Consider the following 14748-nt stretch of genomic DNA (forward strand, 5'->3'; position numbering starts at 1 on the left):
TGCAGTACAGAGGCTCTGATATCTACCATATGCCTTAATGAGTTTCTGTTAAATACTAACTGCTGTAGGACATAATGGCCTTTATTCATTTACTGTACTGCACTGTAAAGAGAATGTCTGGTATGTTTGTGGGGCGCAAAATAATTAAAAAATCCATGAATTGCTACACTCACATAGAGGAAAGTGTGTATACATATATGTAATATGAATTATATGAATTAAAACATTAAAATGTCATTGTAAATACTGTGCAGATTCCTTGCCATTATGATAAATTAAAACAATCCCACAATGCACTGAGACATGATTATTGAAAAAATAATCAACCAATACAGATAAAGTTGACAGAAAAAATCTAAATATATAAATATATTTAATTCAGAACTGAAAATTAACAATGAAAACAATTCAAGCTAATTAAACTGAACTGTTTTACCAATGTTCCATTTAAGTTCAGATGATGAAATGAAGATAAGAAAAAAAAAAAGAAATTGTGATCAGCATTTAACCCATCCAAGTACACACACACCTTGTACACACACCCGGAGCAGTGGAAAGCCATGCGCCTGGGGAGCGATTGGTGGGGTCAATGCTTTGCTCAAGGGTTTCAGCTCAGTCTTATTTTGAGGGTGGAAGTCTGACTCTCTTACCATGAGGCTTCTTCTTCTTCTTCATGGACATTGTCCCATGCTTCAGTGGAAGATTTCTGACACCAGTCAGGAACATCGGTGTAATTATTAACTTTTTTTTTTGCACTTTTGCATTTGGTTAGGTTTTGAACATGTATGCCGGCTCAGAAAAACTGAAAAGAAAAAATGCAGCCAGTTTGTTATGGGCTGTATGAGTCTGAAATTGTTTCATCCAGCAAGCTGTTTGAGTTTGCAGCTGGTGTCTATGTAGATAGCTAGCTATTTGAATAAGACCACATCCGAGCCACACATGGAGTCCAAGGCAGCAATTTACCTGTCTTGTGTCGACCTGCCCCATGGAGAGGGCTGGGGTAAACAGTAACTCACTTAAACCATTTAGAGACAAGCACTGATATGGGCCACAGATCTGTTTTTGACAAGGTGAAGAGGGTGTTGTAGAGGGCGGTAGATAGTAACTTGGGGAGAAGAAATGTTGAATCAAGTCACTTTTTTGTTTTTCAACAAAAAATGATTATCATAGCTTCATAAAATTATGGTTGAACCACTGATGTCACATTAGGGTGAGTAATTAATGACAGAATTTTAATTTTTGGAGTGAACTATCCTTTTAAAAATGAAAATGACAATATTTCCACTATAACCAGAAGATGGCTGCAAAGGATCATTGGCTCATTTGCCATTTCCACTACCTAACGTAGTTCTCGAGACATTATGAAATCACTATTTTAACATTTAAAAACCACTAAAAACATTGTAAACATAAAAAGTTCAGCACTTGTTTGTACTGATAGGAAGCAACTCATCGGACCTACATGGTATCTAGACTAAACTGAAGTTTGAATATTTCTTGACAGCTCAGGTGAGTCCATGACTGAGTTGATTAGTGAAATCGATTGCAGGGCGGGGTTTGGACCTATTTTGCACCCCCCCCCCCCCCCCCCCCATCCCCCAGCTAAAACTGCTCTACTCCTCTGGAGACAAATGCATTGGATCGGTCACATTTGAGCCACTCTAACACGAGTCAAGTTTTTTGTATTACTTTTGAGTTCTTACATTATTTTAATTAAACATCAACAATAGGCTATTTAAACACAAAATAAAAGTTTAGAGCAGTATAGTTACATTGTTTGCATAAGAAACATTTTCGATCCTCAGAGCGTTGTAAGTAACAAAAAAGAAATTGGTGGAATGGAGCAGGCCTGAACTGGCCATCGGGAGCACAGGGAGAATTCCTGATGGCCCAACTAGGTGTCACTGCAGCTTGGAGTAATGGGCGTGCCGAAAAGTTTTTGACGTGACGTCACGCTTAATTTCTTTATTAAAAAAAAAATTAAAAGTGAGTTGCGTTTCAGCAAAAACGAAACTAATCTCTTTCAGGGTACCAAACGGAGAAGGCAGGCGACTTACGACTCCATCCAACGTAGGCTATAGTTTCATGTTTTATTTATTTATTTTTTTGGTCAATAATTTTTTTTTATTTATTTATGAATTTTTTGCATTACCTACTTGATATAAATTAACAGTTTGGATGAATCGAATCCTTTCAAATAAATTTTGGTCGATGAATTTAGGGACAAAATGCTTCAAGCTTATATGTGTTGGACGTATTTTTATACTTTGAAATATCTTTTATTTCTTTTTCTTTATAACAGCGTGCTTTAAAAGTGTTGGTCGTATGTTTTTCAGATCATTATGAGCACTGTGAAATCCAGCTTGAACAAATGGCAGAATAAGAAGCTCTGCTCATTGTTAAACTATGCCAACCTCAGCCTGCTGTTCAAAGCCAGTGTGCATGGCTACAATGTCAATACATTTCACCAAAAGTGTAATATGCAGGGACCAACTGTTATTGTAGCTTACAATAAGTCTGGATATGTTTTTGGAGCTTTTACTAGCAAGGATTTTCGTCAAACCAACCAAAATGTTGTGGATGAAAAAGCTTTTCTCTTCAGCTTTAATGACAAAGAAATTAAAGAAGATCCTACACGTGTGCTCAGTGGAAATCCCCAGTTTGCTTTCACTGACACGGGTCCAAACTTTGGTTCTTTAGTGTTTCTTTATAATAGCACAGCCACCGTCTACAGTAATCCTGGAGCATACCAATTTGATCCACAGCAAATGCATGGGAATGACTTACAGCTTACAGAATGTGAGGTGTACAGAGTGGAAGGTTGGTATTATTTTGTGCTACTTTTTAGAGAATTGCTGAAAGAGTAATGCACTTTCAGTAATTGTTCTGTGAATAACTAATCTGGATTTTCATCAGAATATGGAGCACTCATGGAGAAACCATGGAGAAATGTGCAGTGGAACTCTGAGTGAGTAAAGCAGACCAAATTCACTGTCTTCTCTGTATATCATTGCTCTTTTATTGAATTTGATTGCTTCTATTGTTCTCATTTGTAAGTTGCTTTGGATAAGAGCGTCTGCTAAATTACTAAATGTAAATGGTCCTTAAAATAATTTAAATGTTAATTTGGTGTGTTGCTATTTTAAGAATTGTTCACTGTGTTCCTGTGAGTGTTTAAGGAATTTGCCAATGATACTTAATAATGTTTTTAGGAGAAGAAAGGCACTCTTAAGCATCATCTATGGTTGGAAGCCTTCTGTTAGCTCAGTTAAACAGGCTCGGATTCTACTGGTGGGTCCTGTTGGTGCTGGAAAATCAAGTTTCTTCAATTCCATCAACTCTGTATTCAAGGGTTATGTGAGCAGCCAGGCCAACACTGGCACTGCTGGCACCAGTTTGACTACTCAGGTAGACATCTATCCTGATTATGCCACCTCTGATGTGTATATATATATATATATATAATATATTAGTATGTATTTGTGTATTGAAAATAATTGGTAAATATTTGTGCCATGTAGTTCCGTACCTACTACATAAAACCAGGCAGCGGTGTCAGCCATGTTCCCTTCACTCTGTGTGACTCGATGGGTCTGGAGGAAGGTTTGAACACTGGCCTGGATGTAGATGATTTTGCCAGCATTTTGAAGGGACACATTCAAGACAAGTATCAGGTGAGAACGTAAGGTAAAAAGTAAACATAATAGTTAACAAGTCTGGAAGATGTTTAACTTTTAAATTAGTTAGAAGAACAAAAAATTATGAACATTGCTTTATATATATATATATGTGTGTGTGTGTCTGTGTATTATTCTTATTATACTTTCTTTTATTCTATATTTTCTGTCTGAAATCAGAATGATTTAAAGATATTCTACATATCTTTTGTTTTCTCAGTTTAACCCATCAATGCCTATACAGCCTGACTCCCCTCATTTCTGTAAATCTCCTGGCTTGAAGGACCAGATTCACTGTGTGGTGTATGTGATTGATGCCTGCAAAGTCAAGCTCCTCCCAGACAAAATGATCAACAAGTTTGCAGTTTTTCGAAGGAAAACCAACCAGCTGAGTTAGTGACAAAAAATAATGAAGCAGATTTGAATTAATTTCAAGTGACATGAGTGTATTGTGTCATTTAAATGATGGAAGTTCAATTAACATTGTTCTGTTCATCAGATATTCCCCAGATGGTTCTGCTGACTAAGGTGGATGAAGCCTGCCCCTTAGTGGAGGATGATCTAAAAAATGTCTACCAGAGCCACTACATCAACAAAATGGTACTTTAACATACAATTCTATGTAGTCGGTACTGTTCTGTTTCCCATAATGTTCTTTTTCACATATTGAGTATTTCTGATGAGCTGTTTTGTGACAGATGCAGGAGGTAAGTGCTCAGCTTGGAGTCTCTCTGTCTGCTGTGGTCCCAGTGAAAAACTACTGCCATGAACTGGAAATAAACTCTCAAACTGACATACTGCTTCTAAATGCTGTTGTTCAGATGCTCAGAGCCACTGAGGGATATTTTGATGATCTTTACAATCCTGATGAGCGGTCTGAGTAGAGCTCAGTCTATTTTTCCCTGGCTGACCTGAAGGTTCTGCATGCATTTCAGAATTAGCAAATCGTATCTTTCCGTTTGCATCCATATTTACTTGTTTATATTGTTTTAGGTCACAAGCTCATCTCTTTTTATGTATTATAAGGTCCGCTAATATTTCTGCTATTACTTTGAACATGCAAACTATTTGTGATCCAAACCATGTAACCAGATATCAAATATTAAAAGCTTTTTTCTCTGTATTCGTGAACAGCTGTTTAAAATTTAAATTAAGGCCATTTTGTCATTATGTTGATAATTGTCTTTACTTCATAAAGTTTATTTGTTGTAGAACATAATGAAAGAAATACATTCACATTATACAGTACCAACAGTGGACCATAAAAAGCATTAGAAGGCAGTTGTTACCTTAAAGACCTATTTATACCTGATCTATAACCCTTAAATTACTTTTGTTAATGTAACCAAATGTAGTTAGGTTGATTTAGTGAAATTAAATTAAATTAAACTCAGCTCATTTAGATCTTCCCACATGAGGCGTAATCTTTAGGCTCACTAGAAAAAAACATTTTGCAGTGTGTGACGTTTTTTTAAAGCGTTATGCTTAAACTCACAGCAATACATAAACTTGATATAGTCTTCATGTGAGATTGCCTTAAGATGATGTTGCACTCATCTCTGGAAGGGAAGATATTGCTTCCTGCTGTCACCCATCCTTTGAGAATCCTCTCATTCCCAATGTTTACAACCATACGGATCTAGAAATGTCCTCTGGTTTGAGGGAAAAGCCTTCTCATAATTTGTGAGACTCATTTCAGGAATGCTCTCATTAAATAATTTTCTTCTCCACCAGTATGCTTAACCTTTTCATACTTTGGCTGCTCTCCCTTCTCAATGGGCCCAGGAGAGCCTCCTGGTGACCCAGCTGGAGTGGGGGTTGTGAGTGGGGCTCCAGGCAGGATCTGTTTGAGAGTAGTTCTGATGGCCGCTGGCAGCTGTCCTGAAAGAGCCCAAAGTTTTTCTCAGCCATGTGTTTTTAGCAGCCTGAAGTTCAGCCGTCAGTAGTGCATTTTGGTGCTCCAGCTCCTTAGGACATCAAGATGATAGACAGAAAAAGTGAAATAGCATTTGTAGTATAAAAGTATAACTTTATAGTCCTTAATGAGACACTTCAACAACACTTAAAAATAAGTTTTGATTAATTAAAGGTGCAGTAAGTGATTTCTGAGTAACGAATCAGACTGAGCACCAAAACATACTTGCAACCAATCCCCAGCAAGGGGTGTGTCCAGTCATGATGGTGGAGGTGCCTGTTGCATGCGGCATGTTTGTGAATATAGGGGTGGAGCTATCAAGATAGGGTTGTGATACTTTTGGGTACTGACAGCGTATCAACAGCATATCTCAGAAGTGCTTAGAATAAGGTAATGCATTAGGTATCATGAGCAATGAACAACATTTTTAACAGCATTTATCTATTGTAATGCTAATAAATTTACTATGGCTCATTTTTCACTCTCAGAAAAACAGTAACAAAAGCAGTCACTGGGGCTGTACCTTAACTCTTTAGGTACTGATATACTGTATGCACCTTTAAAGTACATATATGCACTCTTTAGGGATAAATAAGGTACAAATGTGTACTTTTATGTAGTGGATGAAAAGTTTCCATCTCTAATTAATTTTTTATTTATTTAATTTTTACATGAAAAGTTAAACAAGAAAACTTCTAATATAGCTTTTCTTTGTTAATTCAGAAACACTTCCAGAATTAGAAGTGTTAATAATAACAAAAAGACTCTTACCTGTATCTTGCATTTGGACTCCACCATTTGTAGCTTGGTCTGGGCCAGCTCTCTCTCTAATTCTTGGACCTGTTCTCTGAGAGATGCCTTGACTTCATCCTTAGCACAGGTATCTTCATCCTCAGAGCACAGTTGAAGCAATCCATCCATACTAAAGATGTGTTGGCAGTGCTCACACTCCAACATCTTGCTCTGAAAAAGTATCACGTATCACTAAATATCATGCTACTAAAATAAGTCTAATGATTAAGGTCAAAGTGCTTTGAGGTCCGTGTGTTTCTTACCTTGATAACTGCCAACTCTTTGTCTGCTTGAGCTTTCTGGTTTTCAAGTTTAGCATTCAACTGAGAGCAAATCTATAGGATGCAATAAATTGGGCTGAAATTTGGCATCAAATGTTATCATGTCTATTGAATTTATAGAGTTCTAAATGAATGCTTACCTGCTTGTAGTCTGCAATGATGTTGTTTGATCTTTTAATGTCTGCTTCTGCTTTGTCCAGCTCTCTCCTAAACATCTCTTTTAGCTGTCAAACATATCAATACTTAAGACAAGGGCAAAGAATGTCAAAAAACACTTTGTGTACATCAGTGATGTTAAAACTAAGCCTACCTGTGAAGCCTCCTCCTCCTTTCCTCTTTTCTCGTCCTCTGTAACCATCAGAAGCTGTTTGGTTTTCAAAAGCTCCTTGGTTAATTCATCCACCTGGTCCTCGGTCTGAAAAACACAGCAGATCTATCTCAACATACTGTACACAGCAAATTAAACAGAAAATGAAACTGGCCTTTGCGTATGGCATACGCAACTCGTAATAATTTGACAGACCTGATCTAAAGCATTCCTCAGTGCAATCTTGCTGGTGACAAGTTTTTGTGCAAGGTCATCATTCTCCTGCTCCAGGCGCAAACTGTTCTTATGAAGCTTACGGTTTTCTCTCTGGAAAGAGAAAACATTTTTTTATCCCACAGATCTAAAACCTTGAAGTATTCAATGCATGATTATGAAATTTTCACAAAATGTAAATGAAATAAAGAGCTACAGTTTTTGTAGATGTGTGTGTTGCAAAAGGAGGACAGAAGCTTTTTGTTTTCATCAGGGTGTGATCTCTTACCTCATACCTGTCGAGTGGGTCTTCTGGCTGCACTTGGTTTTCCCTTAATTTTGGCTTTTTAGAGGGCACCTGTTCAAAAAGACGATTCAAAGAAGTCTCAGGTGTGCAAACTCTTCAAGGCATGAAAAGAATGTACTGTAACATTATACTGTAATGATTGCATAATTGCAATTGATTTTAATAAATATGAATTCATTATTATTAATAAAAATGCTAAAAAGTAAAATAATAATATACAAAATTGATTTCATATATTATGCACAATATGACAATGATCTACTTTTTTATTAATGTACATGTATATATATAATTACATGTAAATTGATGATATATTTCTGCATTGTTGTAAAAAGATTTGAATCAAAACATGCTATTGTGCTATACCTTAAAAAACCCAGCATCCCAGGTTTGAATCAGTATGAGACTAACATGAGGTCAAAGGGTGCTGAACTTACCACTTGTTTTGGTAGAGTCTCCACTACTAGACTAGCCAGGATCTCCTCCTCTGACATATGGGCATCATAAGCCACAGCAATAGACACTTCTTCCATCATTTTGGCAGGTAAGTAGAACGCAAATGATCTCTAAATACAAAGTAGGTAGCTAAACTTGTCTGGAGAAATGACAACAGGTTTGACAGGCAGCAGTCTATATCTGTCTATCTCAATTCAAGCCCTGCCCTAACGTAACACTATGGGAGGGATTTCATTTCATTCCACCTTTGTCCTCTGGATCTTCACTTACCTAACAAGCAGGTGCAAATACTCTTCCAAATTCTCCTGATTCAACTTCCTTACAATATTGTTCCACAATCTAGCACCCAATACTAATTATTTCCAAACACAATTATCTCATTGCTGAAGCAGAACTAAGTTAAATATTATTTGAATGATTAATCCAACACAAGTAGGACCTGGAACAGATATATTTTTCAGAAGAGCTTTTATCGTCACTGTTTAGTTTGCTAGCCTGCCTGTCTGTTAAACTCAGGGCTAAAGACTGTGAAATTGAAATTTTTGCTGTAATCCTTTAGGTCGCCTCATACACAAAAACACTGCAGTTTTCCTGGGAAAAGCAGGTGCCAATACATTCCTCTATTCCTTAAGCTTCTTATCTGGCCACTGTATATGTTCGGCAGGAATGATGGAGGCTGTGAACTATTTTTATCATCTCACTGCGGCTTCAGGAAGGCATTATCTATCTATCTATCTATGCAGCTATTATTAATCAAAACTCGTTAAGAAGCACTAGAGTTTCTTATAAAACAGTTTGCTTCTTTGTCTGAAATACAGAGATAATCTGTTGTGGTCATCAGCTGGAATAAAGCCAAGCTAATAAGGGAGAAAGAGAAGGGGCCAAAAGAGAGCAAAAGTGGGGGAGGATGTTATTAGTAATTGAAAGAAGGGAGGAGAAGAGAGCAATAAAGACAAAGAGCAAATTGTCATGGTGTTCAAAGGTTCTTGTACTAGAGGAGGCGGCCACTTTTCAGACTTCAGGTTTCGTCATGATCTTGTGAAGCAAACAAACAAACTCACAGCTCTCTACAGGGAACATTCACTGTGACGGGGGAGTGACTCTCACATCAGTTTGTTAAGTGTGCTGCTTGTTATAGCTGAAAAACAAGAGGAAAGCTTCATCATGCTGAGAGTGAAATTCTTTTACATATGCTGAACTGCAATGCAAATGAGATACATGAAACAGCTATTTGTTTAAACAAGATCTTAAACTGGTCCTTCAAGTAGTTTGAAACAATAGACGGAATGCAGTCTCGGCCCTGCTTGGCACTCCCAGATCTGACAAATATCAAAGTGAAAAAACAAGCTGCAAAGAGAAAACCGATTAGTGAAGGTTTTTTCAAAATTACATAAATGCTGTTTCCTCACGCAGTGGTTTTGTATACTATACTATACTGTTTAAAATATAAAAAAAAGAAGAAATTATTAGTTTTATTAAGATTGCATACATTAAATTGATCAAAACAGATAGTAAAAACATATATATATATATATATATATATATAATTTTTTTTTTTTTTACTATTTCACATAATTTCTTCTCCACCAGTCACATTGTTGTTCTTTTGAACTTATTATTGAAAAAAGAATTCAGAAAAAAATTACTGAATCATGGCTCCCACTAAAATATTAAGCAGCATAAGTGTTAGGAAATGTTGTTGAGCATCAAACAAATCAAATCATTGTAATGATTTCTGAAGGATCATGTGACACTGAAAACTGGAGTAAGGCCATTGAAAATTCTGATTTGCCACCATAGGTATAAATCATATTTAAATGAAAAATAAAATAAAATAAAAACAATTAAATGCTAAGAATACTTAACAAAAGTCTATCGATCTATCTATCTATCTATCTATCTATCTATCTATCTATCTATCTATCTATCTATCTATCTATCTATCTATCTATCTATCTATCTATCAGTAAACAAAAGCATTTGCAGTTGGCTCTTAGATATAAATAGATATAGACTTGACAGGAAACATTTCAATCATTGAAATAATTAGATCTTTATGTACATGTTTTGGTACAGATGTGAAATGGCTTTTATTACTCTGATCACAATTGACCAATTTTATAAAAGTCTACAGGCATTTATAAATGCGTCCTTTATTTTCAAAAGCATTCTGTGAAATATGTGGACAATAAGCTACTCTTTTTTTTCTTCAGTATTTTAAACCATAGACTGATATTCTCCATATTTTTTCACATTTTCCCCAAAATGTAAAATAGAAGTGCCATCCTGTGGTCTGTATTGTGAACCAGTTACCAAGAAAGAGTGCTTCAGACAGAGTGAACATAGACATCAGAGTGTACAATTTATAAACTATATGGCTAATGAAACAAATATGTGAGAAGATATAATTTACAAAAAACCTATGCAAAGACAAGGAACGAATATCATTCAAGTATCATTTCAACTGCCATAATACCATACAAAAAGGAACAAGATAAATAAATGCATATGAATGTTTTCCAGTCATTTTACTCTCAGTGCCTTGAGAAGATTTTTGGAAATGTTTTGTACAATTGAAGGTTTCAGCAACTGCACTTTAAAAAGCTCTTATTAATCCTAGTATGTAGTGGATACGGACAAAGAAATGAGTGTGAATTAATAATTCAACTCCGACCTAAATCTTATTTGCTAATTCAGCAACTGTCAACACATCTGTCTCTGTGCCATTGTGAATTTGAGTTAATGTGACATATATTCAAATATGAACTGATCAATATAATCATCATCAATTATTCATTTAACATTTTCCCTACAGATCAACACACGTGAAGACAATCACATTTTGGATAATTTCTCATCCTACAATAAGTTTTTCAAAGACAAAGGCTCAGTATATCAGGGATATTTAGATAAAGCTGAATGTCATGCTCTTTCCAACAAAGATACTTTTTTAAAAAGCTATTGAAATTTGTGTGTAATGTTTGCCTTTTATGTCACGATAAACAACAAAATACTTGAGATGAGCCTAAAAAAGCTTCCTATTTCGATTTTCTAACTATAATATATGCTTTATCTGACTTTTCCATATAAATAAAATACCCAATTTAACGTTTAAGACTTAAAAAGGCCAAAAATGCCACAAACAATTAATGTCATATAACACACAGCCCTCAAAGCACGAAGAGGGAGGGATGTGTAAGAAAGAGGTAAACAGCAGGTAAAACAAAAGATAATGGAAGATTAAAGATGGCCATAGACCTGTGTGGAAGAATAACATGGCATCCTGTAGGTCATTTTGACCATTGGCGCATGGAGATGTAACGGTCCCAATTGCTCTGGTCCACAGATGTGACTCTGTTGCTGGGTCCATCTCCAGGTCTGTGAGGGTCAAACGTCAGTGCTGATGGCTCGTGTATTGGTGTAAAAGTCTGGGGTACTGCGATGACTCAGCACGGGGCCGTACATGGCGGCCAGACCAAGGGCAGTAGCACCATGGTTCTCGTAGTGAGTGGGCATGTAGGACAGGCGTTCACCGCCGTTCCGCATCTCATCCGTGCCACGGAGGTAGTAGGGTGAGCAAGTCGGGCAGTAGCTGTGAGCCGGAGTGGGGTCGTATGGCAGTGAGAGAGGTGTGACGGCCGGCCCATCCACTCCCGGAGCACTGCATGTGTTGCAGGCGAACTGTGGCTGAGGATCTCCGACTGAGCCCGCCTCCCCTTCTGACTCATTCCTCTTACAGCAGTAATACTAGGATGGAGGGATGATTTGATATACAGAGGAAACCAGATTAGGAATTGGGCCTTCAATGTAGATCTTCCTCAAATTGTTGAGTCACACGCTGAACTTATTTGAACACAGAACACGGAATGATTCTGCAATGGATTTTAGTTATTCCAATAATAGAGCATATTTCACTGTTGTGCTTAAATAAGTTAAAAAGTAAAAAAAATAAAAATAAAACCCTTTTTTAACTTTTGCTCTTTTTTCCCATTCATCTGTCTTTTCAAACAAAAAAAGTTGTTCTGTGTGAATGGCTCCTAATTCGACATTCAGGAATTTTCTTTGGGTTTTTATAATAGTGAATAGTAAGTAGTAAAATATGGTTTGCAGTTAGCACTACGTAAAGAGACGTTCACATTTCAAATTAGAATTTTGCAACAATATTTAAAGGCACAATATGTAATTTTTCTGCTTTAAAAATAGCAGAAAATCACTATATCTATGTTATATAAATTTTTTGTTGTGTACTTACATTATCCCGACAGTTTCCACGAAGTTTAAAATCCGGAGAAAATTATAGTTTAATTAGAAGACACGGCACGTTTCTTTATTTCCGTTTTGTCGCCCGTCTATGGCGTCATATAAACTTTGACCCCTCTAGTTTATCTAACTTCCTGCGGAACCGCCAAATACAAAGGTGAACAGAAGCAAAGCTTGCATTCTAATAAACAGGTATGCATCCATTCAGCTAACTGTATCTATCCGTATATTTTGTGAAATGATGATGTCTTGTGTAAAACGCAGACGGACTAGCTCTCATGTAGAGTATAATGTAAATCTACATGTGTTCTATATCTAGCTGGATAAAGTAGCTTCAAATGCAGTTCACTATCTTGTTCGATATCATAGTATAAACGTAGCCTAATTATAATTATTAACGAAAGGCAACCGTGTTTTTTTTAACATATATTACTACTAGCTAGATGGAATATTGATTTGATAGGGGTCTGATAATTCATATATCTCTCCGTTCGAAAATACGTGATTGTCAAAATACTAAGGCCGGTGACACACTGGCTGCGTGGCGTCTCTGCTGCTGCTGTAGGTGACATAGAGGGAGACCGCCGACAGACCAGGCTCTTGTCTTCATGACAACAATATCTATACTTCATGTTGAACATAAATATAAAGCCTACTGATAAAGGACACCGCCAACAGTATTGACGGCAAAATATACTTATGTTTGACAGGTGCAATATTTGAAAATTTATAATTATTTATTTATTTTTTAAATTACATTTGTACCTGAATTTATGTCAACCTATAGACTTTCAAACATCAAAATGTCATGAATTAATATGTATTTGTGTACAAAATTACATATAAAAATATTTTCCTATTATATTTTGCCTGGAAACGCTTCCAACACGCGTGCGTGTCGCGTGAAAATAGGCGTCGGTTCTATTTCTAGCAAGCACGCGTTTTCCGCGCGGCTCAAGCCGCGCCTGAGACACGCGTCTCATGCAGGCAGTCTGCAAGCTCTAACCTATTAATATGGGAGCCAAATTAAAAACTGACACGCCACGCAGCTGAGACGCTTGCGCCACGCATCCAGTGTGTCGCCGGCCTCAGTTAAAATGAGTGAGGAATGTGGGGAGCGACAGAGCGCGTGTTCCAATGAACAACAACTCCCATGAGCCTACGCTCTTTCCCGACGTCATCAAAGTACGCCTCATGTTATTGTTTTGATTGAGTGACCCCTGGTGGCCAAACATTCCATACTGCACGTTTAAACGTAAAAAACAAAACAAACAAACAATGGAAACCCATATCTCAAAAACACTAATTCTCTGCTGGGTTGTGGGACTACAAACTTTACAGCTCGCACATATTACATGCTGTTTAAACTAAATGCATTTTTGCATTTGCCCTATTTGACCATTGGGTCTTTTGCAACCTCTAGCTCATGACATATGGCTCCTTAGCCCTCCAATGAAATGTAAATGCAATGCTCACCTGGAGTCTACAGTAACAAAGCACTGCAATGATACACAGGAGTATCACTGTTGCGAGAATTCCTCCGGTTATGACAACAGTTCCAGCTGTCATCCGACCAGATCTCCATCAAACCCTGAGAAAAAAAGAGAGGGAGTCAATTGTCTTACTGAAACTCCATTCTGTACATAAAAACAGACAGATACTGCAAACAGTAACTTCAGTTGAATGATATGTGTCAACGTCTGTGTATGGATTGCATTCAGCACTTACATTAGAAGAGAGCAGAGTGGACAAAAGGCGACAGAGTATTTATTCTTCTCCTGATGCACTGCTCATGGGTTGCAGACACTAAACTGCACAGTTTCTGGATATCAAAGAAGAAGTGAAACATGTGATGTGAATGACAGATTTGTAAGAACTTCTGTTTCAGCAATAGTATAACAGCCACAATAGCCATTCTGTCCAGAAGGAGGCAGTACAATATAAGATCTGCATGGAATCACAGCTATACACATTATATTTTTAACATTTATTCAACTAAAAATAATGTGTTAATAGGTTTGTGATACTACAAAGATTATAAGCACAAGTTAAGCATGGCAAAATTTCACATATCTTAATATTGTACCAAGATCATAATTCAAAGCAATAAACAAGTAGTTTGAATCAAAGGTAACCAAAGCCAATGTCAGAAAATAGAAAAAAGAGACAGCAAACATGGTGGAAAACCTAAAAAACTGAATAGAACATTATACTGACTTTATGGCTCAGAGCCTGACATAAAATACTGTATAGAAGTACTTTACCAATGAGAAACAAGTAAACTTAGAAGCAACATTGCTACAGAGCACCTTATGTTAAGATATAATTGAAACAAAATTAACTAGTAAAAAAAAATCAATGTCCTCTTAAATGCAGAACCCAGACTTATCTAGTTCAAAATCAGGGATGTTATCTCATCCATCACAAGGCCTCTTCCTGTCAATTTTTCAGGGTAAAAGCACTAAATTATATACAGGAATGGTGGAATGCTAATGCTGTTAAAAGCAATGTGCCATCTATTCTCTCTGGATTGTGGCCAA

At 36.7% G+C, this 14748-nt stretch overlaps 3 protein-coding genes across 3 annotated transcripts; 1 reads left to right on the forward strand and 2 right to left on the reverse strand.

The window, feature by feature from the left end:
* The first annotated feature begins 1626 nt into the window (after positions 1-1626).
* LOC132154760 (interferon-induced protein 44-like) lies at positions 1627-4802 on the forward strand. Its single transcript, XM_059563426.1, has 8 exons — positions 1627-2070; positions 2337-2820; positions 2917-2968; positions 3213-3408; positions 3522-3674; positions 3898-4069; positions 4177-4277; positions 4376-4802. Exons 2-8 carry the CDS (start codon positions 2343-2345, stop codon positions 4559-4561), a joined length of 1338 nt encoding a protein of 445 aa, XP_059419409.1. The 5' UTR covers positions 1627-2070; positions 2337-2342; the 3' UTR covers positions 4562-4802.
* A 54-nt stretch (positions 4803-4856) lies between these two features.
* On the reverse strand, positions 4857-9232 carry LOC132154761 (rab GTPase-activating protein 1-like). The gene is made up of 8 exons (XM_059563427.1): positions 7930-9232; positions 7475-7543; positions 7189-7299; positions 6976-7080; positions 6806-6889; positions 6648-6719; positions 6364-6555; positions 4857-5644 (listed from the first exon to the last, which is right to left on the reverse strand). Exons 1-8 carry the CDS (start codon positions 8026-8028, stop codon positions 5450-5452), a joined length of 927 nt encoding a protein of 308 aa, XP_059419410.1. The 5' UTR covers positions 8029-9232; the 3' UTR covers positions 4857-5449.
* Positions 9233-9982: 750 nt separating this feature from the next.
* Positions 9983-13816, reverse strand: LOC132154169 (protein FAM163A-like). The gene is made up of 2 exons (XM_059562777.1): positions 13685-13816; positions 9983-11695 (listed from the first exon to the last, which is right to left on the reverse strand). Exons 1-2 carry the CDS (start codon positions 13775-13777, stop codon positions 11336-11338), a joined length of 453 nt encoding a protein of 150 aa, XP_059418760.1. The 5' UTR covers positions 13778-13816; the 3' UTR covers positions 9983-11335.
* Positions 13817-14748: the final 932 nt, after the last annotated feature.

This window comes from Carassius carassius, chromosome 12 (genome assembly GCF_963082965.1).
Source record: "Carassius carassius chromosome 12, fCarCar2.1, whole genome shotgun sequence".
Lineage (NCBI taxonomy): Eukaryota > Metazoa > Chordata > Actinopteri > Cypriniformes > Cyprinidae > Carassius > Carassius carassius.